This window comes from Microcaecilia unicolor, chromosome 8, assembly GCF_901765095.1.
Source record: "Microcaecilia unicolor chromosome 8, aMicUni1.1, whole genome shotgun sequence".
Lineage (NCBI taxonomy): Eukaryota > Metazoa > Chordata > Amphibia > Gymnophiona > Siphonopidae > Microcaecilia > Microcaecilia unicolor.
In genome coordinates, this window is record NC_044038.1 from 151,577,612 (window position 1) to 151,605,101 (window position 27,490).

Below are 27,490 nucleotides of genomic sequence, written 5' to 3' on the forward strand. Positions count from 1 at the left end.
TTATATAGGATTACTGTTCTACCTATGAAAAGTTATTCTGTTATTATACTTCCTCTTTGTACATCTGTATGCTGCAACAAGCCAGCATGTTTAAAAATGTAAGTGAGATTACATTTTTAAAATGCTGCCAATAATAAAGAATGACAACGCGGATGCTGCAGCCCATAGGTTTGCTTGCTTTGTTTTGAATGGGAAGGGGAAACCGAGACTGACCTATTGGCTTCAACATTTTGACTTCTTCCCGTCGCCTGTTTTCATCCAACCTCCTTGCCAGAGTCCCGAACACCAGCTGCTCCCTGTCCCCAGTGGCCGCAAAAAAAAAAAAGCGCAGGGCTGTAGCAGCTTTCAGGCATGCGCCATCAGCTCTGCTGCCCCCCCCCCCCCCCCCCCCCCCGGGGCAGAGGACCAGTAGAAGTGACTGTACCTGCTTGAAGGCTGCTGTAGTCCTGCATTATTTTATTTTTTTCTGCCGCTGCTGTCTGCAGTAGTGGTTCGGGCAGGAGGGAGGTCGGGATTTGCCACAGCACCCCAGCAAATTCGCTGTGGCGCATAGTTGGGGGAAATGCTGTTCTACACACTTCCCTCACAGCAGAGTTTTGGTGCCATCTGATCAATTTTAAGCCCACCTTTGGAATGCTTTTCAGCCCTCTTATCTGGTGGTTCTGCATATTAACCATCTTGTTTGCTTGACATAACCTTTGACCTAGGAAAAAATTGTGAGCTGATTGCTAAAGTCTTGCCTTTTGGGTATTGCTTTAATATTGTAAAGTAATTTGATCCTGTTTATATATATTGTCTGTTTCATATTTCAGAAAATACAATGGTACTGCTTTAAACTGGATTAATCTTTATTACAGTGCACAATCTCTTTTTATATAGATGTACTTGAGAAAAATAAAAAATGTATCCAATAATAAAAAATACAGCACATTAAAGTAGTGTAATGCATTCCAGTGTATAGCTCAGACATGAAGAGATGCTTCAGGGAACTTCCAAAAAAATGGTTACAAATTAAATGGATTTAAAACAGTGTGCTACTTTCTGCAGATTTATATCCAACTAACTTTTCAAAGATGGGTCTTGCATCCATAAAATCTAAAAGTGTTCCAGATGAGCAGGGACCTAGGCATTCATTTCTAGTAACAAGGCTGTCAGGCACAGTACGGTTTGTAGCTTCCCTGCCTTTCTTCAGCAGTGTAACCCTGTCCCACAGGCAGCATTCAAGCCTGGAACTCAGCACACGTCTGACCCCAAGCTGTAGGCATGAGAGGAATGCAGGATCTAAGCTTTCATGGTTAGGTAAACCCAAACACTACTTCAAGCACTAGAGAGAGAACAGCCTTTCTCTGTGCCATAGGTGGGGATTCAGTCTTTATGCTCATTTCAGTTATGAGATTCGCAGTCTGCCCCAACTTGAGCTTCCCTATCACAACCCAGAGAAGCTCCTGGGGTTAGAAGTTCAGTCATTATCAGTGGTTCTACAATGCAAGCACCTGGAAGGGAGAGGGTTTTATTTTATTTTAAATAATTTCCCCACTCTGGAACAGAATTAACAAATGTGATTATTCATTGTGTCAAACGCAAAATCCTCTTTACTCAAGCACAATATATTGAAGCTTTTTGTCCCTCTCCTTTGGTATACAGCTTAGATAATCCCCAAATTGTGATACAGCATTCCAGGCATTGGGGGTTGTCCATTGCAGGTGTGGGTATGACCTCCACTCCTGTCCAGTGCAACTGTGTCCCTCCACCCGTCTGCTTGGGATTTCACATATTGCTTCCCAACCTGCTTCCTCTGGATCCGCAGTCACAAGAGGGTCCTGCTGTGTGAGCCCCAGAGCGGAGAAAGGGGAGAAGAGGAAGCAGCATTGAGGTGGTGGTAGGGGACATAAAAGGGGAGGGGAACCTGTTATCCATTCTGTGTACTTCTCTTCCAGTTTGTGGAGTTACTCATTCTGCTTTTTTAATGAAGATCTGAAAAGAAAATACAGACAGAGTAATAAAGATAGTGCTGGGAAGAGAGTTCACAATCCTTTGCACTAAAAAGACTTAGGGGGGGGGGTCTTTTACAAAGGTGCGCTAGTTTATTTAGCACATACTAAACGCTAGAGATGCCCATAGGAATATATTGGTGTCTCTAGCGCGCGTGCCTATTTTTAGCATGTGCTAAAAACGCTAGCGCACCTTAGTAAAAGACCCCCCCCCCTCCCCCTTAAATTGTGACGAGGAAACATATTGGTCACTACACACTAAAAACATAGATTGGTTGATATTCTGGAACAGTGTAGCACAGGGCTTTTCAACCCAGTCCTCAGGGAGCAACCAGCCAGTCAGGTTTACGTATGAGAGAGATTTGCATGCACCCTTTGGTATGCAAATCTATTGCATGCATACTCATTGTGGATATCCTGAAAACCCAGGGGAGCTATGATAGACGTCTATAAAATAATGAGTGGAGTGGAACAGGTAGACGTGAATCATAAGTACATTAATATTCCCTTATCTGTTGTTTGTCTGTCCTCATTAGATTGTAAGCTCTGTCGAGCAGGGACTGTCTCTCCATATTCAAGTGTACAGCGCTGCGTACGTCTAGTAGTGCTATAGAAATGATAAGTAGTAGTAGTAATAAGTATTGCCATACTGGGAAAGACCAAAGGTCCATCAAACCCAGCATCCTGTTTCCAACAGTGGCCAATCCAGATCACAAATACCTGGCAAGTTCCCCAAAAAGTACAAAACATTTTATACTGCTTATCCCAGAAATAGTGGATTTTCCCTAAGTCCCTTTAATAACAGTCTATGGATGTTTCCTTTAGGAAGCCGTCCAAACCTTTTTTAAACTCCGCTAAGCTAACCGCCTTTACCCTGGCAACGAATTCCAGAGTTTAATTACACATTGAGTGAAGAAAATCTTTCTCCGATTCGTTTTAAATTTAACATTGTAGCTTCATCGCATACCCCCTAGTCCTAGTATTTTTGGAAAGCGTGAACAGACGCTTCACATCTACCCATTCAACTCCACTCATTATTTTATAGACCTCTATCATATCTCCCCTCAGCCGCCTTTTCTCCATGCTGAAGAGCCCTAGCCACTTTAGCCTTTCCTCATAGGGAAGGTGTCCCATCCCCTTTATCATTTTTGTCACCCTTCTCTGTACCTTTTCTAATTCCACTATATCTTTTTTGAGATAACGGCGACCAGAATTGAACACAATATTCGATGTGCGGTCGCACCGTGGACCGATACAGTGGCATTATAATATCCTCATTTTTGTTTTCCATTCCTTTTCCTAATAATACCTAACATTCTATTTGCTTTCTTAGCCGCAGAAGGTTTCAACGTATCATTGACGATGACACCTAGATCCCTTTCTTGGTCTGTGACTCCTAACGTGGAACCTTGCATGACGTAGCTATAATGTGGGTTCCTCTTTCCCACATGCATCATTTGTTTACTCTTTCCAAAAATACTAGGACTAGGGGGCATGCAATGAAGCTACAACGTAGTAAATTTAAAACGAATTGGAGAAAATATTTCATTGCCAGAGAATGTAGTAAAAGCAGTTAGGTTAGCGGGGTTTAAAATAATGTTTGGAAAGTCCATAGACCATTATTAAAATGGACTTGGGGAAAATCCACTGTTTTGGGATCTTACCAGGTACTTGTGACCTGGATTTGCCATTGTTGGAAACAGGATGCTGGACTTGATGGACATTCAGTCTGTCCCAGTATGGCAATACTTATGACATACCTAGCCAGTCAGGTTTTCGGGGTACTCACACATAAATGAGAGAGATTTTCAAACAATGGAGGCAGTGCATAGACATTTCTTTCATGCATATTCATTGTGGGTATCTTGAAAATCAAAGTAGTTGGGTGTGACCTGAGGACTGGGTTGAGAACCCCTGGTCTAGTATACGACACAGTCCTTGTCTCCACAGGGAGGCCATTCGATGCATCCACCACCCTTTCTGTGAAAGAGTATTTTCTTATATTCCTCTTATCTTCATCTTATGACCTCTCATTCCAGAGGTTTTCTTCAATTGAAAAAGGCTCACCTCCTGTACATTAACACCACTGAGGTATTTAACGTCTCTATCATATCCCCTCTCTTTCAGACAGCGTATACATGTTGAGGTTCCCAAGCCTGTCCCTAGATGTTTTATGACCAAGACCACTTACCAATTTGTACCTGCCCTCTGGACCAACTCCATCCTGTTTATATCCTTTTGTAGGATCCTTCTCCAGAACTGCTCACAGTACTGTAAATGGGGCCTCAGCAGAGACTTATATAAGGGACCTATTGTCTCTTTTTTTTTTTTCCTGCTGGTCATCTTTATGAGAGAGCTTTGCATAAATTAGAACTAGTTGGCATGCAAATCTCTCTCATACATCAAGGATATCCTGAAAACCTGACCTACTGGGAGTGAAGATCAAGGGTCTAGTGCACGCCTCAGGACACAGCCAGCCAGCTGGGTTTTCAGGATATCCACAATGAATAGGCATGAGACAGATTTGCATATAATGCAGTGTGTGAAAACTGTCTCATGCCTATTCATTTCATCCTGAAAACCCAACTGGCTGGGTGAGTCCCAGACTGGGTTGTGAACCACTGATTTATTTGTTAGAGAATCCAAGTTCAAATCCCACTGATGCTCCTTGTACAGTGGCGTCTCTAGACAGAAATATTTGCGGTGACAAGGGATCAAGCAAGGGATGGGGGGGAGCAAGCCAGAATGACATTTCTGCACATCACTCCTCCACCTGCCTTTAAAAGGATGGTATATTAGACACTATCAGAAAAGGTCTCCAGCGCCTTAGACATAAGCATCGCCACACTGGGACATACCAAAGGTCCATCCAGCCCAGCACCCTGTCTCTGACAGTGGCCCATCCAGGTCACAATCACCCCACAAGATCCATGGAGCAAAGCATTTTGTACTGCTTGTCCCAGGAATAGTGGATTTTTCCCTATGTCCATTTAATAACATTCTATGGCCTTTTTCTTCAGGAAGCCATCCAACCCTTTCTTAAACTCTGCTAAGCTAACCGCCTTAACTACATTCTCTGGCAACAAATTCCAGAGTCGAATTACGTGCTGAGTAAAGAAATATTTTCTCTTATTTGTTTTAAATTTACTGCACTCTAGCTTCATCGCATGCCCCCTTGTCCTAGTATTTTTGGAATAGTAAACAGATGCTCCACACCTATCTGTTCCACTCCACTCATTATTTTATATACCTCTACCATATCACCCCTCAGCCACCTTTTCTCCAAGCTGAAGAGCCCCAGCCGCTTTAGCCTTTCCTCATAGGAAAGTCGTTCCATCCCCTTAATCATCTTCATCGCCCTTCTCTGCACCTTTTCTAATTCCACTATATCTTTTTTGAGGTGCAGCGACCAGAATTGAACACAATACTCTAGGTGTGGTCGCACCATGGACCGATACAGTGGCATTATAATATCCTCATTTTTGTTTTCCATCCCTTTCCTAATAATACCTAACATTCTATTTGCTTTCTTAGCCACAGCAGCACACTGAGCAGAAGATTTCAACGTATCATCAATGACGATTCCCAGGTCCCTTTCTTGTTCCATGACTTCTATGGATAACCCCTTCCAATCGGTTTTAGCACCCAATATTAGCTTTATTCAACAAATTATTTTATGTGGGAGTGATGTTTGTTCAATACTGTACAGAATTCCAATCTCACTAAAACCCTAAACCTCCAGTTTTGTAACACATACTCCATATTCCTTAAGAATAGGCATCTGCACAGCAAAAAAAAAAAAAGTTTAGATGATTTGTAAATTTCCCTGATCTTTCTGCACATGCTTCACACAGTCTTTGTAAATGTGCATCTTTAACATAACTGTATATGCATGTACAAATGATTTACAAATCATACAAGCCCAACACGGAGAATGCCCCTTTACAACTCCATACAAAAGGTATTCAAATTGTGATGCCATCTCAGAAACAACACAAACTCCCTTATACTGCCAGACAGAAAACCTCGCAAAAGACACTGAAGACCTACATAGCAATCTTACAAAACTATAACTGCCCCTATTATCTGGACTCAAACTGCAGCAATGCTACTTGTGAAAAGACAGCACTGTAAATATTATATTAAGCCTCAGCCTCAGACAACCAATATGCCTAGAACAAGCTGGACTGTTAGAAATTCCTACACAGATACTGTACATTAGCAGAATCCTTCACCTCAGTCACACATGCAGAACACTTATTGACTCTCACCTAATACAGAATAAAAGACCACAAATAAACAAACATGCAGACCAAAACTGAAATGGAAAGCCTCTAGAAAGACAGACTATAAACTGTATAGTACTGGAAAGAGAAATAGAAATGCATTTCTTTCTGTACTCTGCAAAATACAAAAACAGAAAAGATGCAATCCCAAAGCTGACACATTCCAATCCTTAATGATGTAAAATATATATATTTTTTTCTTTTCTACCTTTGTTGTCTTGGCATTTGTATTTTTCTAATCTTGTTGGTTCCAGTTTCCCTTTCCACTTTTTTTGTCATCTTCCCCTGTGTTTTTCCTTCCCCACAACAGGCCTTCAGTAGTCCTTGAAAGCCACTCACATACACTGTCCAATCGCCAGGACCCCCTTTTTTCCCTCCTCCAAGCGGTACTCTACCCTCACTAGTCCTTGAGAGCTCCACTAGAATACAGTCTATACACCCACTCCTTCCTTATTTCCCAAATAGCCCTCAAACTTCCCTGCTCCCCTAAAACCTAGTGGTCACCAATTCCACTTTCTCTTCCCAATGGATAATTAGAAACCATCTTTTACACTTTTTCCTCTTCTCCTTGGTCCTGGCTTCCAATGGAAGTGGGGGTGACAGACTCATCCCTCACAGTCAGTGGTTCTCCTTCTGGGGACCTGGATTGATCTGCTTGCACTTTATTGAGGGAGAGCCCTAATCCATCCTTCCTTATTGGCACCTTGCTTATTCCCACTGCCCTTCTCTTGCAGGGCCTGAACTGCATGTTTGTGCTCCTTTAGGAAGGAAGGGTGAATAGAAGCAAATTAACCCATGCCTCAGCTGTTCTCCTGTGGCGCCTACCCTGAATTAGCCTACTGCTGCACTGTTTGACAGCAGGAGGGGAGGGGGTGGGATGAGTCAACTACTGCCAAAGCCCTCCCCTGCAGGGACTGGCTGTGTCTGCTGCCTGCCTGTTCTCTGGTAGGAAGGGGATGAAAGTGCTGTATGAAACACAGGCTGCTGCTCTACTCCACTCTTACTCCCCACCTCCTTCACTTCTGGACAGCATAGGGCATAGACTCCCCAGCTGTGAGCAGACCCTAGAACCACCAGCAATATCCCTGAAGGCTTTATGCCCTGAGCAGCTGCCCTGCTTGTCCTTCCCTTGTTACAGCCCTGATATATACTTCAGCTACCCGTATTTCCCTGAAGGAGCTCCCATGCAGGATTACCTAATAGGCAGAGTAGGCATGTACTTGTAGGCTCCCAATATAGGTTGGCTGTTCTACAGAAAATATTTTTTTAAGCAAAATTAACTGGCTCTACTTATTTACATGCACATCATATATCGTCAAACAGCCACATCATCCACCCAGCTCTATCAATAAAGGCCCTTGAGGGTCTTAATCTGCTATTAAGGCCCCTAGAGATGAGAAGTGCTTACCTCACTCAGAATGACCCACACAGGGGAATCTGTTTGTATGGACAGACGTATTGCTTCCAGTGGCCCAAACGCAGGATCGACTTCCCCTTCCACAATACCATTTGAGAATGATCCTGCCATAGAAGAGTACAGAATTTTAAGATGAAACCTGACTCAATTGTATCGTGACCTCCAGTGTACATACATAGCAGTTTAACAGAGTGAACTTTTTTTTTGCCTTTATTTCAAATCTGTTTTATTGACAACTAATTTCAGCAAACAAATTAACAAGCAATAGGCACACAGAATACAGTTCTCTCAGAGTTTAAAGTTTTTCTTCAACCACTTAGTACCCTCCCATTTTCAGGGGAAAGAACACATGAATACCCCCAACCACTCCCACCTCCCTACCAAAATCCCAAATAACCAAAGATGCAAATGAAAGCAATATATCATGATTCAACTAGAGCACTCTTCAACAAGGAACAGGTGTAGAGTCCAATATAAATGTCCCACCATATTCAGGCAAATATGACAAACTAAGTCACAGATAATAAACTTTTAAAACTCACCACAACTGAGACAAAATTTTAAAAAATTTGAAGAGCAATCATCTAAGGTCCTTCTTTGGCTGGGAGAGATTTAATAAAAGTTTGCACTGTTTCCGCAGAGGGTAAAAAAAATAAAATAAAAAAAGGGGTTTTACCAGATGACACAATCCAAAGACGTGCAGGATAGAGTAGAGCACATGAAATTTGCTGGACATAACGCTCAGAACACAAAGGAGCAAAAGCTTTCTGTTGAGTACGTACTTTAGAAGTATAACCTTGAAAATACAGAACTCTCTGGTTATTATATGCCAGGCAACATCCAGCATGCAAGGCTTGTAAGATAACTCTCATGTGCTCCAAATGGTAAACATGAAAAATAATCACTCTAGGACGAGTGGAATCACCAGTCCTGAAACAAATCCTACAGGCCCACTTAATTTTAAAAGAATTCTCATCAAAAGTCAAATTTCAGGATTGTGGAAGCCAAGTCTCGAGAGTCTTCACCAAGTCTACGTCCTTCAGGGACTCAGAAATACCAACCAAATGGAACTTACTGCGACGTGCTCTGCCCTCCAAAGTTTCCACTTTGCGTTCCATCTGCTTAAAAGCAAGGCGAAGTTGATCCATTGCACCCACCATATGCTAAGCCCCAGTCTCCAAAGAAGCTACTCAATGTTGCCGAGCATCATTCTTGAGCTCCAAATTATCGAATTGGTCATGAGCGGCCTTGATATAATCTTGCAGTTGCTGTAATTTAGCATCCAAGGCAGCTTCTACTACAGTGCGCACTTCTGTTACAATTTCCTTAGTTCATTCGGAACAAACTGAAGGACTTGGCTGGGCAGCTCAAGCCGCCATTCCGCTCCCCTTGGTTTCTCCAAGGCCCTATGGGTCAGTCTTGATGCATTAACCAAAAATAAGGACTCCAAACTCAGTGTCACTCACAGCCAACACACACAGCAAAAGGCAGGAAAACTTTCAGACCCATTTCTTGCAAAAACAGATAGGATATATTGCCAATTTGATGGGGAGCTGAAGGAGCCAAGCAAGCAGCCTCCGCTACTGCTCTAGGCGTCACGTGATACAGAGTGAACTTTAAAGAATGACCCCACCCTGACCACTTCCTGTCATGCTTTATTCCCTTTAATTAGGAAATCGACTGATTCAGTGTTCTCTGTATAGCTTGAGCTGTTCATTCCCTTCAACTGCACGAGCTAATTTATCATTTATTTTACTATACTGTTTCAAATTGCATTCACAAAACAGAACGGTTTACATCATAATATAAAAATCTCATATTAAAAAAAACACATATAAGAAATTCATCAATTAATAGAAAAGCACAGCAAAACTAAAAGAACATTCTAAAAATAACATCATTGAGCAAGGACAACCATTCATAACAGCCTACATAAGCAAACATATTATGTTACTGTGTATTCATTCTGCATATTTTCTCACTTTTAACTCAGATTATTTTCAAGCGTATTCTGAAACAAATATGTTTTCAGAAGTTTACGAAACCGAACATAGGACTCTTCTAATCTTATGATCTTAGGGAGACAGTTCCAATGAGAGGGGGCTAGAAAGAAGAAAGCTGAGTTTCTAGCTGATTCCCCAACTAGCCTTTTGTGGTGGTGGGATAACTAATCTATTGTCTGTAAGCGATCGAAGTGTTCGTATAGGTGAGTATGGCTAGGTAAGGTTTGCTAAGTATGATGGAATCAATAAATGTAAAGCTTTATGTGTCAGGGTAACAATTTTAAATTTTATTCTGGCTTCAGCTGGAAGCCACTGAAGATGATATAAAAGTGGTGTAATCCTATCATATTTTGAGGCCCTACAGATCAATACGAGCTGCGGTATTCTGTATCATCTGTAAGCATTTTAAATTTGTCTTGGTAAGTCCTGCGTAGATGGTGTTGCAGTAATCCAAGCGTGTTGTAATATATGCACGTGTTAAAGTACATAATGAAGCTTTATCAACTGAATTTCTAATTGACCGCAGTTTTCGCAAGTGATAGAATGATTTCTTGACTATCTCAGATATTTGTTCATTAAATGATAATGCTGAGTCAATAATGACTCCTAAGTACCTAAAAGATTGCACCGTTGGTATCTGCTTATCAAATAATATAGGTATTACAGAAGGGATTGTTTCACAACCTGTGATCCAAGAAGTAACAGTTTTATCTGGATTCAGTACTAAATGATACCTTTTAAGCCAGCTAGCCACCTCAGCAAGACAGTTTTGAATTTGTGTTAATTCAATATTTAATGGTTTTACATAGTGAATCAGAAGAAAGTCATCAGCATACGAATAAAAACTAATATCAAAAGACTGAATGAGTAGAGCAAGAGGGCTAACATACATGTTGAATAAAATTGGTGATAAAACCGATCCTTGTGGTACCCCACAAGAAATTGGATATTCTTTTGAGGTAGAACAATTTTGTACTACTTTAAATGACCGATTAGTAAGAAAAGAGGTAAACCAGTCATAGATCGTACCTGTAATACCAATTTCCTTCAAATGATTAAGTAACAAATTATGATCTATGAGATCAAATGCAGCTGATAGATCTAACAAAATAATTAATGCAATATAACCCTGCTCCAATCTAGAGTGTAGAAACTGCAACTACATGTACAAAGGTGCAGTGAGAGCCAGCTCCACCTCTCCAAAATATATGAAGCCTGTTGATAATTGCACCTTCAACAACTACTCCCCTTCCCCTAATCCAGCACTGGCCCTGACCCATCCTTTTCTACCTTAGTCCACTCAGCAGGTGGAAACACCTTCTCCAAGGACAAGCAGGATAATATTCTCACATGTGGGTAACGCGGTCCGTGTTGTCCCGGTTCGGAGCTTGTATCAAGCTTTTAAGCAGAGCTCTTTGGAGCATGAGTCATGCTCCACTGCGCATGCGTGAGTGCAGGATCAACTGTCTCTTTTTTCTTCAGTGAGGAAAGGATGCGTTTTTTTCCTTCTCCTCACAGCTTCAGTTTGTTTGTTTTTTTAACAAAGTTTCTTTCTAATGCCTTTTTTGTTTTCTTTAGTCTGTGCGTCCGGGTTTATTTCTTCCTGTTCGACTTTCTTTCATTTTTCTTTTCTTTTTACCTTTATTTACTGCGCTTAGTAGGTCGTGCTTAGGCCTAAGCTCCGGTCGGGTATTTTCCCTGGTTTTTTTCTCCTTTTTGAGGCACCATAGAATCTTTCTTTTGGTAGTTCCCAGTGTCTCTGGTTGCCATTGGACTGCTTTCAGCACAGACACTCTTTTCCGTGTTTGGGATCTGAACATACCCCCTCTAACTGGATTCTGTACCTTTAGATCAAAGCCAGAACGGCTCATAGGGAACTCTTTTTGATGCCTGATCATCTAAACTGCTGACTTCTTATGGATGCTCAGTTCATGTGCAAGAACTGAGCTTGTCTGCAGTGCTGGTTTGGTGGCGGCACTTTGAGCCACTGACAGATGCAGCGATCAGGGTGGGCTCCAGATTTCTTCAGCTGGTGGGGATTGAGGATCCTTCATCGCACTGCAGTGGTTCTCTTCACGTACCCTGAGTTCCTGCCTCAGACTTCTATCTATATTAGTCGACTCTTGCTTGCATTCTTCCCATGGTCATCTGCTCCTGGCGAGCGTATGCGCCACGTCTTGGACTGCAGGCGATCACTGGCCAACTTTTTGCTTTCTTTCCTCCCACTTAGAGTAGGTTGCCATCGTGAAATTCACAATTTCTACTGGCTACCAGCTCATTTTCTTTTCCTTACGCCCAAGCTGGGCTGTCCGGATCTTCTTATGGTTCGCAAAGCCAGAGCCCTGGTTCTGTCATTAGCCTCCATTTGGAAAATTTGCTGGGCTACTACGTAGTCTTAATTTAATTGAGTCGCATCTCATTTTTGATTCAAGTAGCATGCCTTTGGCAGCTTGCCTGACGTAACAGTTGGTTTGGACAGATAGTAATGCAGAATTAGTTTGGGTTCTAGAATCCAACTCCACCTGCCTAGGCCCATTTTTTATTCTGTCCCAGGCTACCCTTCCAATGAACTGCATGTGGTTTCAGATTTCTCTATGTTCTGACCTCGTCATTGCGAGGCGCAATTCGTCATTGGTGGTTGTTTCCAGTGAGCCTGGTAGATAGGGATTCCACATATGTGAGAATACTAGCCTGCTTGTCCTCGGAGAAAGCAACGATACTTACCTGTAGCAGGTATTCTCCAGGGACAGCAGGCTATACATTCTCACACATACCCTCCCAACTCCCTTTGGAATGGTCTCCTTTTTTCTCCTATACTATATAGTGTTGTACTGTTGGTCCTGCACTCGTGCATACACGTTGGAGTGTGACTCATGCTCCAAAGAGCTCTGTTTAAAAGCTTGATTCAAGCGGCGGACTGGGGCAACACGCACGGATCCTTACCAGTTAAAGTATTAATTCTAATTTAAGAGGGGGCAAAGGAATGAGGGAAGAGGAGTGGAGTGCCTTACAGCTTTGTGTGTTGTCAGTTACTATAATACTTACAATTTGGCAGGACCTGCTTTCAATCATTGTGGCAGAAACACACACAGAGTAGCAACCATCCTTGCAAAAGGAATGGAGGCATTGAGGGGGAGGGCGAAGACAATGGATCCTGTTCTGAAGGCTGGAAGAGGGAGTTCTGTTTCTATAAACATAATCCCTGGAAATCTACCTTTTCCACAATTGGCAGAGATGCCTGAAGCACACTCAAGCGGCCTAGAAAACTAATGAACTGTATGATAACACCTATATATTAAAAAAAATGTGTACACAATGAAATATAATCATAATGGTCATCTCTAAAGTAACAAATCTAATCAGACAGGAGCTTCAGTCACAAATAAGCTAAAATTGCAGTCTCTCCAACAACCAGTAGGTGGCAGACTTCTACAATAGATGTTTATTTATTTATTTTTACTTGTTACATTTGTATCCCACATTTTCCCACCCATTTGCAGGCTCAATGTGGCTTACATAGAACCGTAAAGGCATTCACCAATTCCGGTATGAACAAATACAAAGTAATGTCGAGGTAGAATAAAGTTTGAATGTGACAGACGCGTTAGGGAATCGTAGACAGGAAGAGTTATTTTATGTCCATCACAAGCTATGGTTACGTAGAGAGGAAGAGTTATTTTGTGTTTGTTCCGGGCCTTAGTTTCGTTGTGTTGCAGGGTGTAGTAATTTATGTTGGGTCGGTAGAGTATGCCTTTTTGAACAGGTTAGTTTTGAGTGATTTCCGGACTTTTAGGTGGTCATACGTTGTTTTCACAGCTATTGGTAATGCGTTCCATAGTTGTGCGCTTATGTAGAAAAAGCTGGATGCATAGGTTGATTTATATTTGAGTCCTTTGCAGCTTGGGTAATGGAGATTTAGGTAAGTTTGTGATGATCCTGTTGTGTTCCTGGTTGGTAGATCTATGAGGTCTGTCATGTATCCCGGGGCATCACCGTAGATGATTTTATGAACTAGGGTGCAGATTTTGAAAGTAATACGTTCTTTGATTGGGAGCCAGTGCAGGTTTTCTCGGAGGGGTTTGGCGCTTTCAAATCGCGTTTTTCCAAAAATAAGTCTGGCTGCCGTGTTTTGAGCGGTCTGAAGTTTCTTTATGATTTGTTCTTTGCATTCCTCATAAATTCCATTGCAGTAATCTACGTGGCTTAGTACCATTGATTGTATCATATTGCGAAATGTTTCCCTCGGGAAGAATGGTTTCAAGCATTTAAGTTTCCACATTGAGTGGAACATTTTCTTTGTTGTAGATTTCACTTGGTTCTCCAGTGAGAGGTTACGGTCGATTGTAACGCCGAGAATTTTCAGGTTATCTGAGATTGGAAGGCTGCAGCCTGGGATGTTTATGTTTTTGGGTGTGCATGTATTGTATTGGGATGAGATGTTGAGACAGTGTTTTATCTGTGTTGAGTTTTAGTTGGAATGCGTTTGCCCATGAGTCCATGAGGTTCAAGCTGAGCTTGATTTCGTTGGTGATTTCTGATAGGTCGTGTTTGTAAGGGATATATATTGTGACATTGTCTGCATAGATGAAAGAGTTGAGGCCTTGGCTAGATAAGGTCTTGGCTAGTGGGGTTATCATTAGGTTGAAAAGGGTCGGTGATAGTAGTGATCCTTGAGGTACTCCACAGTCTGCTTTCCACAGTGATGATATGTTTGAGCTCGATTTCACTTGGTACGTTCTGGTTGTTAGGAAGCCCTTGATCCATTTAAGTATGTTTCCACTAACCCCAAAGTAATCTAGGAGTCTTAGTAGTATTTTATGGTTTACCATGTCAAACGCACTGGACATGTCGAATTGGAGGAGAAGTATGCTTTTGCCTGTTGCTATTTCCTGCTTGAATTTGGCTAGGAGAGTAATTAGTACTGTTTCGGTGCTATGTAGAGGGCGAAATCCTGATTGTGATTCATGTAGTATTGTGAAATTGTTTATATAATCATTGAGTTGTTTGTTTACTATGCTTTCCATCAATTTGACTACCAGTGGGATGGATGCTACTGGGTGGTAATTAGTGATTTCATTTGCTTTTTTCTTGGTGTCTTTTGGTATTAGGGTGAGTAGGATGTTTCCGTTTTCCTTAGGGAAGAGACCTTGTTGAAGCAAGCAATATAAGTGGGATGTGAGGTCAGCTGTGAAGCGGTGGGGGGGGCGGATTTTATTAGGTAGCTGGGGCAGATATCCAAATGACAGCGAGTATTTGAGAACCTATTAATCGCCTGGGTGACTGTTTCGGCAGTGAGGAGAGCGAAGTTTGACCAAATTCGGTCAGTAGGGTATTCGCCAGGGGTTGGGTCCAGGACGTTGATGAAGTTTTCGATATCGGTGGTGTCCTGAGGTAGAGTTTTACGTAGGTTTGCAATTTTTTCATTGAAGTATTTAGCAAGATTGTCTGCAGGTGGGATGTCTGTATTGGTTGATGTGACCGGGGTGATGTCTAGTAGTTTGTTCACAAGTTGGTATAATTTCTTCGTGTCTTTGTAATCCGGTCCTATTTTAGTTTTATAGTAGGACCCTTTAGTCTGTCTTACTGCATATTTGTATTTTCTTTGTATTTGTTTCCATGCGTTGAGTGTGTGCATCTTTTATTTTTTTTCCATGCATGTTCGAGTTTCCTGGTTTGTGTTTTTATTTTTTTCAGTTCCTCGTTGAACCACGGTATCAAGTTACGTCTGTGTGAGGACCTTGTTTATGTTTATTATCTCGTCAAGTGTAATTTTTAAATTTCTACAACTACAATTTTTAAATCTTCAAAAAAAAAAGTTAAAAATTCAACTGGTACCTTTATTTTCAAGCTAGTGAAAGGAGAAATTAGATCTTACCTGATAATTTTCTTTCCATTTGTGCTTCCCACTATTTCAGAACCTGTGGGATAGTTGTGTCCAGCAAGTGGAAATACAGGACTGAAAACTAAGCTGAGACATATCTTTCTTGGCATCCAGTCCAGCTTCTCAGTATTTACATAAACAAACAGTAAGGGGAAACTCAGAATAAACACAACAACCTTAAACAACTCACTAAGTTAACACTAACCAGACAAGCAAACATGTGTGGGCCTGTCTCATCTCTATGAACAAGAGAACAAGAGATATGCAGGAAGCACCATGCAAGGTGACAGTCATTATCTGACCCATTACTTAACACTGACTACACATCTCAGAAACCTCAAGCAGGCCTCTGAAATAGTGGAAAGGACTAATGGAAATAATCAGGTAGGACCTAATTTCTCCTTTCATTATGTAGCTTCCTACTATTCCAAAGCCTGTGGGGTGTTCAAAAGCACTCCCTAGAGGGGGATGGGATCCTGGCGCCACCACCGCCCTGAGGACCGAAGCCCCAAAACTGGATTCTGAGCATTCCGCAATGTCCGCATTGTAGTGCTTGGCAAAGGTATGCAGCACTGACCATGTTGCTACCTTGCAAATATCCGCCAGAGACAGTAAGGTAGTCTCCACCCAGGATGCCACTGCATGTGTCATAGAATGAGCCCACAAAGTCTGAGGAGCTTGCTTCCCAGCAAGCAGTTAAGCTGACGCGATAGTCTACTTCAGTCATCTAGCAAAGAGGCCAAGCATCTGTTTATTAAAAAAGCACAAACAGGCTGTCCAATTTGTGAAAATCATTCGTAACTTCCAGATATCTAATGAGGACTCTACACACGTCGAGAAGCCTAAATGAAGAATACTGAACCTCTTCGTCCTCTCTGTGAAAGGCTGGAAGCTCCACAGATTGGCTGAGATGAAATGCTGATACCACTTTGAGAAGAAAGGAAGGAACTGTGTGCAGAGAGACCCCCTGCCTCCAAAAAGCAAAGAAAGGGATCTCGACAAGAGAAAGCCTGAAGCTCCAAAACCCTAAGTGCTGATGCAACAGCCACCAAGAACACTGTTTTTAGCATAAGATCTTTCAAAAAAGCCTTCCAGAGTGTCTCAAAAAGGAGGTTTCTGAAGGACTAATTTAATATTCCACTCTGGACATGACATACGAAAGGGAGGGAGGCTGCAAGTGACCCACTCCCTGCAAGTATTTTATGATATCTGGGTGAGCCGCAAGAGACGTCTTCTGTAGTCAGTCCCTGAAACAGGCCAAAGCCACAACCTGAACTTTTACAGAACCCAACATCAATCCTTTCTGAAGACCTGCTTGGAGAAAGAGGAAAACAAATCCACTGGAGTGGATAAAGAAGAACAATGTCCCACGGATAATCACAGGAGCAAAAGAGGAGTGGGAACAGAACCAGGCTCTTCACTGAACAAACCGGAGACGTTGGAAGTATAATTTAATGATTGGAGGAGTAAGCATACATGGCGTACTGGATAGAGTAACTGGTAAGTGAAGTGCTGGTCTTGAAAGAGACCTTTGGGGTACAAAAGCAAATGTAAAGCTAGACGCTGCTGATATGCCAACATTTGCTTTTGTACCCCAAAGTTCTTTTTCAAGACCAGCACTTCACTTACTAGTTACTCTATCCAGTACGCCTTGTATGCTTACTCCTCCAACACTCAAACTCCTGAAGAAGGCACTTAAAGTGCCGAAACAGGGAATCTTGTAGAGTCTCTAATCATTAAATTATACTTCCAACTTCAAACGTCTCCGGTTTGGAGAGCCTGGTTCTGTTCCCTCTCCTCTGGAGAAACACAGAAATATGACGGCAGATATGGGCCAAATGGCCCATCCAGTCTGCCCATCCTCAGTAACCACCAACTCCTCCTTTTCCTAAGAGATCCCACACACCTGTCCCATGCCTTCTTAAATTCAGACACAGTCCTTGTCTCCATGACCTCCACCGGGAGGCCATTCCACTAGATGTGTACGATCTGAGGGTGGTAGTCCACGCACAGTACACCAGCCCTCAAACATCCTCCATACCCTTGCATATGCTATGGATGTAGAACGTTTCTGAGCCTGAAGCAAGGTAGCAATGACTGTATCAGAATAACCTTTTATCTCAATCGAGCCCTTTTAATGGCCAAGCCACAAAACCAAAGGGGTACGGATCCTCCATGAGCACATGAACGAATCAGGTCCACATACCATGGTCTCTGCGGCCAACCCGGAGCTACAAGAATTATTCGACCCCCATGCAATGCAATCCTTTTCAACAAGTGGCCTACCATGGGCCGAGGAGGGAAGACAAATAGAAACATAGAAAAATGAAGGCAGATAAAGACCATATGGCCTATCTAGTCTGTCCATCCATGTCATCCACTATCCCTTCCTCTCCCTTATAGATCCAATGTACTTGTCCCAAGCTTGCTTGAATTCAGATACATTTTTGTCTCCACCACTGCTGCAGCAAGACCGAAGGGCAAAGCCTTGAACAGGAAGTAGCAGCTCAGCACCACAAAACAGAGAAATCTGTGATCTTCTCCCACTTGAACTGAGGCTATGACTGCTCGATAGTCTCCATGTGAGAAAGCAGGACACTCACAGGTAGCAGTTTAGACCTTTGAGATGAAAGATGCCTTCCTTCTTTGGGAAAATGAAGTAGATAGAGTATTTGCCTTGTCCCTGTTCAGCCTGGGGAACTGGAACAACAGCCCAGAGCACCAGCAAGGAATCTACGGTGCCCTGAACCTTCACTGACTTGGTTCCCTTTCGACAGGGAGTCTGTAAGAAGAGAGGCGTGACCTTCTGTAAGAAGGTTCAGAACCCACTGGTCTTACATCTTAGGATTAGTGGCCCAGACTTCAAACAGTCAAATGGATAACTTATCTGTTTACCTAACTTAGTGGTTAAAATAAAAGGGCTCAGAACCAGGGTCCAAACCCTGCTGTTGCTCCTTGTGACCTTGGGTGAGACCCCCACCCCCCTTTTTCAAGGTACAAGGTTAGGAAAGGTGGGAAGGTATAAGAATATTTGGCCTGCTGTCCTTGAAGAACACATGCTACAGGTAACTTTGCTTTCTCCGAGACAAGTAGGGCCAGATTCTATATAAGGCACATACAAAACATGCACGGTAAACATTTCTGGCTAAGTGTATTCTATAAGCAGCACCTAGATTTAGGCGCAGTATATAGAATACACTTAGTTGATACCCAGTACCTAAAACTATGCACCTCCATTTACACCAACAAGAATGTGGTGTAAATCCCTGTGCATAGATTTAGGTACTAGGCCATATTCTATAACTGCGTGCGTAAATTTTGGAATACCCATTTCCCCACCCATAGCCACGCCCCTTTTGAAATACGTGCATTAGAATTTAGGCACAGTTCATTACAGAATAGGCTTAGCAAGTTGTGCACATAAATTCTAATTATTGCCAATTAGTGCTCATTATTGCTCATTAGGTGCTATTATCAACACTGATTAGCTTGTTAAGCCAATTAGGTTACTATGTTATGGAATACACTTAAGATTTCAGTGCGGAACACTAGGCACGTTATATATAATCCGGCAGTAAGTGTAGATTTGGGTGCCAAACCTTATAGAATTTGGGGGTACATTATGGCAAGGAGGAGACAATTGCCTATCCTGTCTGCTGACTTCATTATTGGCAATAACTGTTTTTAGGGTAGTAACAAAACAGATCTAATAAATGGTTTAAAAAAAATCACATTTAAAAAGTGAAATAAAAAAATTGGAAACACAGAAGAAAAAAAAAAAACACCTGCCAAATGAATAATCTAAACTTAAAAAAAAAAAGGTTACAGTTTTATTTTGGCTACTTTTTAAGTCTAATTTTTTTGAGATATATCTGAAGGAAGGTTATGGTTAATAGGTCAGATCCTGCCTTCAACTGCAACCTGCTCATGATGGACGACAGCGCAACCCTGAAATAAATGACTCTTCTTGTATTACCATATAGATGAATAAAAGTTGCAAAATATTCATATGATTCAAAATGCCATTCTTTAGGCTCCCAAGGGGAGTACACACAGGAGAAAATGCTGTAATTGCTTTTCTATGGTAGCTGAAGAAAGGACATGAATTCACAATCATGGTTTTTGTGCACAGAGAAGAATGTGTTGCAGATCTGAACCTTAACGCTTCAAATACACATGTTGCTGAGAATGGCCTACATTTCCAGCTGAATTAGCCAGTGGTGTATTTTGAGAGGGAGGTTTACATGGAGAAGGGATAAGCCCATTGACACTCACCTATCTGTATATACCCATCTGATGTCCTCTGGTACTTTGGTGAGGTCCCTCTCCCCTCCTGGAGAGCTTCCTTATCTGACTGTAAGCTCTGTGATGAACGGAGAAAGAGACATTTAAGTAAAAATCTTGTGGCCAGGGTCTGCTGGATTATTCATGGTAAAAATGCCACATATCACATGTTTAAGAGTATAAATATTCTGCAAAGGAAGAACAAAATACCCATGTCCATCTGAAGTGTTTTTAGTTCACTGACCACCACTGGTTGAAATGCAATACTTGGGTTCTACAACTGTAGAGTTAATCAATAACCATGTGATTCACTCTTTATAATACCATGTAACCAAATACTATTTCCCTGAATCCGCAGTCACCATGGTATTCTAAATCCTAACAGCCTATGCCATAGACAATTTATACTACCTTTTCTGCAAAACAGATCAAAACGGTTTACAATAAAACTTTTAAAAACAATAAAACAGAATACTAAAAAGAATGCCCAAAAAATGATAGGATAGAACACAATTTATTTATTTTCAGTAGTAGCTCAAGGTGAGATACATTCAGGTACACTGGGCATTTCTCTGTCCCTGGAGGGCTCATAATCTAATTTGGTACCTGAGGCAATGGAGGGTTAAGTGACTTGCCCAAGATCACAAGGAGCAGCAGTGGGATTTGAACCAAGCACCTCTGGATGTCAAGACTGGTGCTCTAACCACTAGGCTACTCCTCCACTCCAATACTGATTGTGGGGTAGTACACAGTGAGAAAATATAGAATAAAAAAGGGAACCAGACCCCGTGAATACAGGGGAAAAAAAGCATACTGCCAGCTGGAAAAAAAAGATTTAAATTTGGGCAACCAAAGTTCAGACCCAAGCCATTCCATAGTTTTGGACCAAGAAAAAGCGACAATTCTAGTGGATTCGCAGAGTGCCCTTTTCACTGAGGGGACAACAAACAGTAGAGACAATGGGGGGAAAAGAATGAGGCAAGTAATACAGAATTTGTGCGATCTCACTACTTAGATATCTTTGTATTGGTAAGTATGCATTTTTAAGTATGCATTTTCTGCACAGTTACAGTAATTACAATTCTCTGGGGAACTATAAATTTTGGCTGGTATAATTTTACTTTGGGATTAGTGTAGCCAGTGGTGGGGTTGTTGTATTTAGAAAGATTTAAAGGCTCATTCCTCATTAGCAGCTCACAGTGGTATTATTCTATTTTTATATTTATACTAGCCGTTAAGCCCGTTAAAACGGGCGAGCATTGGTATGTTCTATTTTGATGTCTAACTTCCTCCCTCCCAGCTCCATTCCCTCCCCCCTCCCCTCCCAGCTGCAAGGCCCCCCCACCCTCCCTGCCAGCTCCAAGGCCCTCTGTCCCTCCCTCCCAGCTCCAAGGCCCCCCCCGCCTCCCAGCTCCAAAGCTCCCCTCTGTCCCTCCCTCCCAGCTCCAAGGCCCCCCTCCGTCCCTCCCTCCCAGCTCCAAGGCCCAAGTCTCTCCCCCCTCCTCCCAGCTCCAAGGCTCCCTGCCCTCCCTCCCAGTTCCAAGGCCCCATTCCCTCCCAGCTGCAAGGGCCCCCCTCCGTCCCTCCCTCCCAGCCAGCTCCAAGGCCCCCCTCTGTCCATCCCTCCCAGCTCCAAGGCCCCCCTCCTTCTGACCTCCCATGTCCAGCATCCTCCCTCCTTCCCTGCCAGCTCCAAGGCCCTCCGCCCTCCCTCCCAGTTCCAAGGTCCCTCCTCCCTCGCAGCTCCAAGGCCCCCCCTCCGTCCATCCCTCCCAGCTCCAAGGCTCCCCTCCTTCTGAGACCTCCCATGTCCAGCATTTCTCCTGCCCTCCCCTCCCTCCCCCCCAAGGTCGCCGCCGCCCCTCCCCCCCAGGGTCGCTGCCGCCCCCCCTCCTCCACCCGGGCCGGGCCCTCTCCTCTCCATTAAATGTACAGCGCATCACCTCCGAAACCGCAGCAGGCAGATCGCCTCCTGTCGGCCTTCCTTCCCTGCCTGTGTCCCGCCCTCGTGTGACGTAACGTCGGTGAGGGCGGGACACTGGCAGGGAAGGAAGGCCGACGGGAGCTGCTCTGCCTGCTGCAGTTTTGGCACTGTAAGTTCAATGGAGAAGAGAGGGCCCGGCCTGGGTGGAGGGGGGCCGGCAGTGACCTGGGGGGGGGGGGAGGAGCGGTAGCGACCTCGGTGGTTCCCTCCCTCCCTCCCCTTCCGTGTGGTGCACTCCTCAGCGCAGTTTCCCTCTCTGTTCTGTCATCACGTCTTGACGTGGGGGCGGGACAGAGAGGGAAGTCTCTACTGCACATTTGCAGGTGAGTCGGTCACTTGCCATTTATATGTTTGATTGGCATGTAGTAAATCGCTGTAGTGAGTAAACATGAGAATTACTTATGTGGTCTACATGCAAAAAGATGAAATGTGTATCTCTCTTGAGTACTGTCGTATCGTTGTAGCAAGTGAATTGGGAGATCTACTTTAGAACTATTTACCTTTTATATGTGTTTGAAGAACACACAATTTAATATGCCTAAAAACACCGCCCCTTCCAGCCAACCTGGGCGCTGCTTCCCTCCCAGAGGGGTATCGTTGCTGGAAAAGGACCGGAAGGGGATGCCTCTTACCTGCCCATAGCCTCGCGAGCCAGCCAGCCCCCCTCCCCTTCCGCGACACTGACGACCCCCCCTTCTCGGCAAAAAACGTCCCCCGCCGCTGTCCAGTACCTGTGCTGACGGGGGACCCCAACCCCTGTCAGCCGAAGTCCTGTGCTGGCCTTCGCGACTTTGCTTCTTCAATGATCCTCTGTTCAAGTTCCTCTGCGTGTCCTGTGCTGGCCTTCGCGGCTTTGCTTCTTCAATGATCCTCTGTTCAAGTTCCTCAGACGCACGCAGAGGAACTTGAGCAAAAGATCATAAGAAGCAAAGCCTTCACAGCCTCCCAGAACGGTAGTATGGGATCATCCTTATGAGCAGCATTGGTGTCTACAAATAATTTTTAAAGTGACAGTACATAGGGACCCCCCACACACACACATCCTTGTATAAAAACACTGGAAATCTCCACAGAGCACTTGCCCCAAGGGAGGAGTCCAGCTGGAGGCTCAACTTGACCCAGGTATGATCAGATATCATATAAAAGGGCCAATCACAATCTCAGCCACTGATGACAACACCCCTCTAGAAATTGGCAGATAGTCAATCTGGGACATCATAGAATTTGCCCTAGAGAGTCCCTTCTGAACCCTCGCCAGCAACTGCCCCTATCCAGTGTAGGGTCAGCAACATCGAGATCTCCGCCCAATAAAATGGAAATATCCCCAAAAATGTGTAAGATGTCTAATGAGCTGGTGAAAAAATTGTTTGTCAAAGGTATTGGGGCATAAATTTTGCAAAACAGAAAAGGCTTACGGTCCAACTGAACCGAAGCAAGAACATATCTGCCTGTTGTATCCCGAACCACCCTACTGGTCTGCACTTGAATACTTTTCAGAATTAATATGATAACAACCCCCCTTCCTACCATGAGCTGGGGAATCAAATATATTTCCCACCCACCAACGACAAAGCTTAACCCTCCATTACCCCAGGTACAAAATAAGTACCTGTATACAGTATGTAAATCGCTTTGATTGTAACAACAGAAAGGCGATATATCAAGTCCCATTCCCCCATCAGAAGTTGATCCTCTTAGAAATATAATTATATTGTCCTTTAACTTCCCTCCACCCTACACAGTGCATTTTATTGTCTTGTTATTCAGCTAAAAGCATGGATGTAATGTTAAATGACGGTGTAAAATACAAATTTTAGTGCCATGCCTGCTACATGTGCAGATTTTTTGAAGCTTAAACGAACGTATAGTTTCCAACCATGCCTACAAAATCAGTGCACCCCCTCCACCCCACTAGAGAGTCATTTTCAGCTCTTATATGGAGGGCTGACCCCTAAGATTACTGTTGGGAGTCAATGCTGCCATTTTGAGACCCAGAGAATGGGGAAGGAGCAGAAAAGGGATTTGCTCCAGCCCTGTCCCACTAAACAGCAGGGATCACCTCCAGGTTAAGTCCCGGGGGTGGCCGGTAGTGGTTTTAGAGTTGGGGGGGGGGGCAGAATGGGGGAGATTGGAAGCAGTGGGAGGCAACTGGCAGACCTTCTTATCAAGGTCCCAGTCAATATTCATCTGGGAGGTCCTAGCTGAATATCAGCCAGGACCTGCATAAGTGCCAGCAGCCAGGTCAAGTTGCTATAGGCCCAGATACTCATTGCCAGTGCCTGGACATGGACTGCTATTGAATATCCAGGTCTAAAAAAGAACCCTTACTGTCTGCTGAATATTGACTACAGGAAGTTTCAAACTGAAATCAGTACAAAGTTTGTGGGCTAAAGGCATCCACATACTCTGTTCTAAAATGCGTAATTTGAAAACTGCCCCTCATAATGTAAGTGAAGTGTAATTGTGGATTCGGGTGCCTGAAAATTCATATAGATAGGTTCAACCAATTTAACCCCAATAGTAGAGAACAGATGAGGAGGCGGAGCCTATCTGCTTCCTCCTTCTCAGGTGTTAATCTAACTCCCCTGTCCCACAGACTTACATCAAAGGGCAGTACTTCCACCGTTGTGTTGAAAAGTTTGTCTTCTGGATGCTCGATATTGCCGCTACGGAAGAAGAACCTGTATGATAAAGAGATCCAGGCTGTCAGTGTTCAGTAGCTTCTGCAAGGAAAGAATTATCTTTCATCTTATCTCAGAGCTAAAGGGAATGGAAATCTTGGCAAGAGTCCTATTTCAAAATGACAAAAGTGCATTCCTGTTTATGACAATAATGTGGTTTCTGTATTAGGTCACTTCACTACACACAAAAAAAAGGTTAACAACTGATCAGATGCGTCACAATAGACAGGCTTTGCCACCAAAGCCAACAGGCAGCAAATCCCACAGCCCTGTGTCTGGGATCCTGCCTTGTAGGACATATCTATAGTCTACTGTCAGTGGTAAATGTAACCCACTGGTTGCCTCCTTACATCATAGGGACAGGCCCCCTTCAAAATCATGTGTTGCAGTGCACCTAGAGGGCAGTGGTGCAAATGTACGTAGTTTACAGGGGCCCACCCATGTGCATCTTTTAAAAAATACTATAAATAAAAATCACAAAAAAAGAAAGATTAAAACAACAAAAAAAATAGATAAAACAATCCGTATCTCATACCCCTGGAGCATATTACTCATTATACACCCTTCCCAAGTATTACTTATCATAACAGAACATTTCTCCTAACGGTTCCCTTAAAAACATAAACGCCGTTACATGATAACTTTGCTAGCTCCCGTTTCATTTGTGTGAGAAACGGGCCTTTTTTTTACTAGTGTTCAATACATTTATCTGCAAGTGCAGGATATCCAGTGCAGAGCTTAACAGTATGGCAACATAAAAAGATAAAAAACAGTTGCTCAACTGTACTGATATTCAAATTAATTTCTGGATGTGTCAGTTCCAGGGGTCCTTCTATAAAGATGCACTAGAAACTGGCCTTAGCACCCTTATGCAAGATTGCTGCTGGAAAACAGCACATGAGCCCTTACTGCCACCTATTTTGTAAGTGGTAAGGGCTCATATCCTAATCTTACGCTAATCAGTTAGCGAGTAGCAATGTAGACGCGTTGATTAGCACAGAAATGCCTCCACCCAAAAAACTTTAAATAATTTTTTAGCATGTGGTTTGTATGTGCACATTTGGAACTTACTACAGGATACCTCAGCGCATCCCATGGTAAGCTCTCTTAATCTGTGGGAAGCATGCGCTAGGGCGTACCACAGCTACGTAAATGGAGTCCATTATGCACTAAACCATCGTAATTTATAAATGAGAAAATGTCTCAATTTGCAAAAGTGTTTTAGTGGCTGGGTGCCTCTCCACCCCCCATCCAACATGAACCAAGCACTCACCCACCTTTCTACTCTCAGGGGTTTGAAGAAGCGGAATCGTACGAAGTCTCCAGCAGTGGGCGTGAAGGCCCAGAAAAAGTCTTCTCTCAGGTAGGCTTTTTCCAAGGTGAAGTGCTGGTAAGTCTTCAGGCTGGTGCTAACCTCAGCAGGTGGGTTTGCATGCTCTTTCCGCAGTGCCTGCTTCCCGAAGTCTTTGTCCTTGAAATGGTGCACACATCGACATACAGTGAGAGAGTACACATTCACTGCTAACACACCAGTGATGCAGCCAGATCTTCAAAAAATATATATATTTTTTTTTTTGGGGGGGGGGGGGGTTGTCAAGCCCAAAGTGAGTGTGCACAATGTTTTGCCCTGTTCCCCCCCCTCTCCACACCTGCTCTGATCTCATGCCCTCCCCCCGTGACCACCAAATCAAGCTTTAAATACCTAAGCTGGTGGGGATCCCCAAACCCCACCAGCAAATGAGGTCCTCTGCTGGTGGCCAGAAATTCTCCAATGCTGGCAGTTGGCAGCCTGTTTCATGGGCTACTGTACTTCCTCCCTCCTCCACTGTGAATATATGCTCAGTTTTGTGCGTGCACAGGGGAAGTGGAGGGGTAGTGCAGCAATAGCCAATGGAAAGTGCCACTGACTGTTAGCACTGGGGAGTTTCCAGTTACTGGAGGACTTCTTCACTAGTAGGGCTTGGGGATCCCTGTTAGCCATAGCAATGGTGCTAAAATTTTAGAGGGGGGGCCTGAGCCCATAGTGGAGGGACCCAGGCTCCTCCCCACCCCTGGGGCTATGCCACTGTAACACACAAACCCATTCAATTTGCTTTCTCTCACAATGCAAATGCAGGTGCTTAGGGCTGCCTACCTTCAGTTTTTGGATTTTGCCTGCCAGAGACGAATGTGTCCCCACATGCTGGAACAGTGAGGGCTTGAATCGGATTCGCAAGTTTGCCTTCTGACGGTCGCAGTGTTTCTATAACACAAAAAGCAAGCAGCAATGAGAAAAAAAGACAGTGGCTGGATTTTGCTGATCAAGCTCTGATTTGCAGTTTCACCAGACCTTTCTCTGCTACATAGACTTTTCTTCACTGTTTTAGATTCAAAGTAAATGAGATTAGTTGGAAATGTTTTGGATGATTAATTCATACACTAATAGAGCTACCGACTGGAATTTTAGGGAGAAATTGCTCTCCATGCTGTAAGATGACATTTTTCTGAATGTCCTTTACACGTTCTTCAAAAAGAACAAGATGGATGCAGGGGCATAGCCAGACCTCACGGTGGGAGGGAGCCAGAGCCCGAGATGGGGGGGCACTTTTAGTCTGCCACCCCACCACTTCCTATCCACTGCCGCAGCAAATACCTCGGACTGGTGGGGGTCCCCAACCCCGCCAGCTGAAGTGTTGTCCAGCGCCGGTCTCCGGTGCCACCACATTGCCTGCCCTGCTGTGTCTTACCCTGACATCCTGCATGCTCCTTTTAGGGAAATTGAGTGTGCTCAGTCTCACTAAAAGGAGCATGCCAGACGTGAGGGGGCGACAGAGTAGGGTAGGCAACGCGGTGGTGCCAGAGACCGGCGCTAGACAATACTTCAGCTTGCGGAGGTTGGGGACCCCCGCCAGCAAAATCAGAGTCCCACAGGAAATTTGGGGGGGCCAGGCCCCCACCTAGCTGCACCATTGGATGAATGTTGT

At 43.7% G+C, this 27,490-nt stretch overlaps 1 protein-coding gene across 2 annotated transcripts in view; it reads right to left on the reverse strand.

Annotated features, from left to right (window-relative positions):
* Positions 1-830: 830 nt before the first annotated feature.
* MGAT4B (alpha-1,3-mannosyl-glycoprotein 4-beta-N-acetylglucosaminyltransferase B) overlaps positions 831-27,490 on the reverse strand; it is a 421,878-nt gene continuing 395,218 nt past the window's right edge. For both annotated transcript variants that reach the window (XM_030211615.1, XM_030211617.1), the window contains exons 10-15: positions 26,662-26,769; positions 25,805-25,998; positions 24,449-24,527; positions 19,854-19,941; positions 7,686-7,798; positions 831-1,974 (exon numbers count right to left, since the gene is read on the reverse strand). In XM_030211615.1, coding sequence (XP_030067475.1) covers positions 1,951-1,974; positions 7,686-7,798; positions 19,854-19,941; positions 24,449-24,527; positions 25,805-25,998; positions 26,662-26,769 — 606 coding nt within the window. In that variant the 3' untranslated portion in view covers positions 831-1,950. The remainder of the gene's footprint in view (positions 1,975-7,685; positions 7,799-19,853; positions 19,942-24,448; positions 24,528-25,804; positions 25,999-26,661; positions 26,770-27,490) is intronic.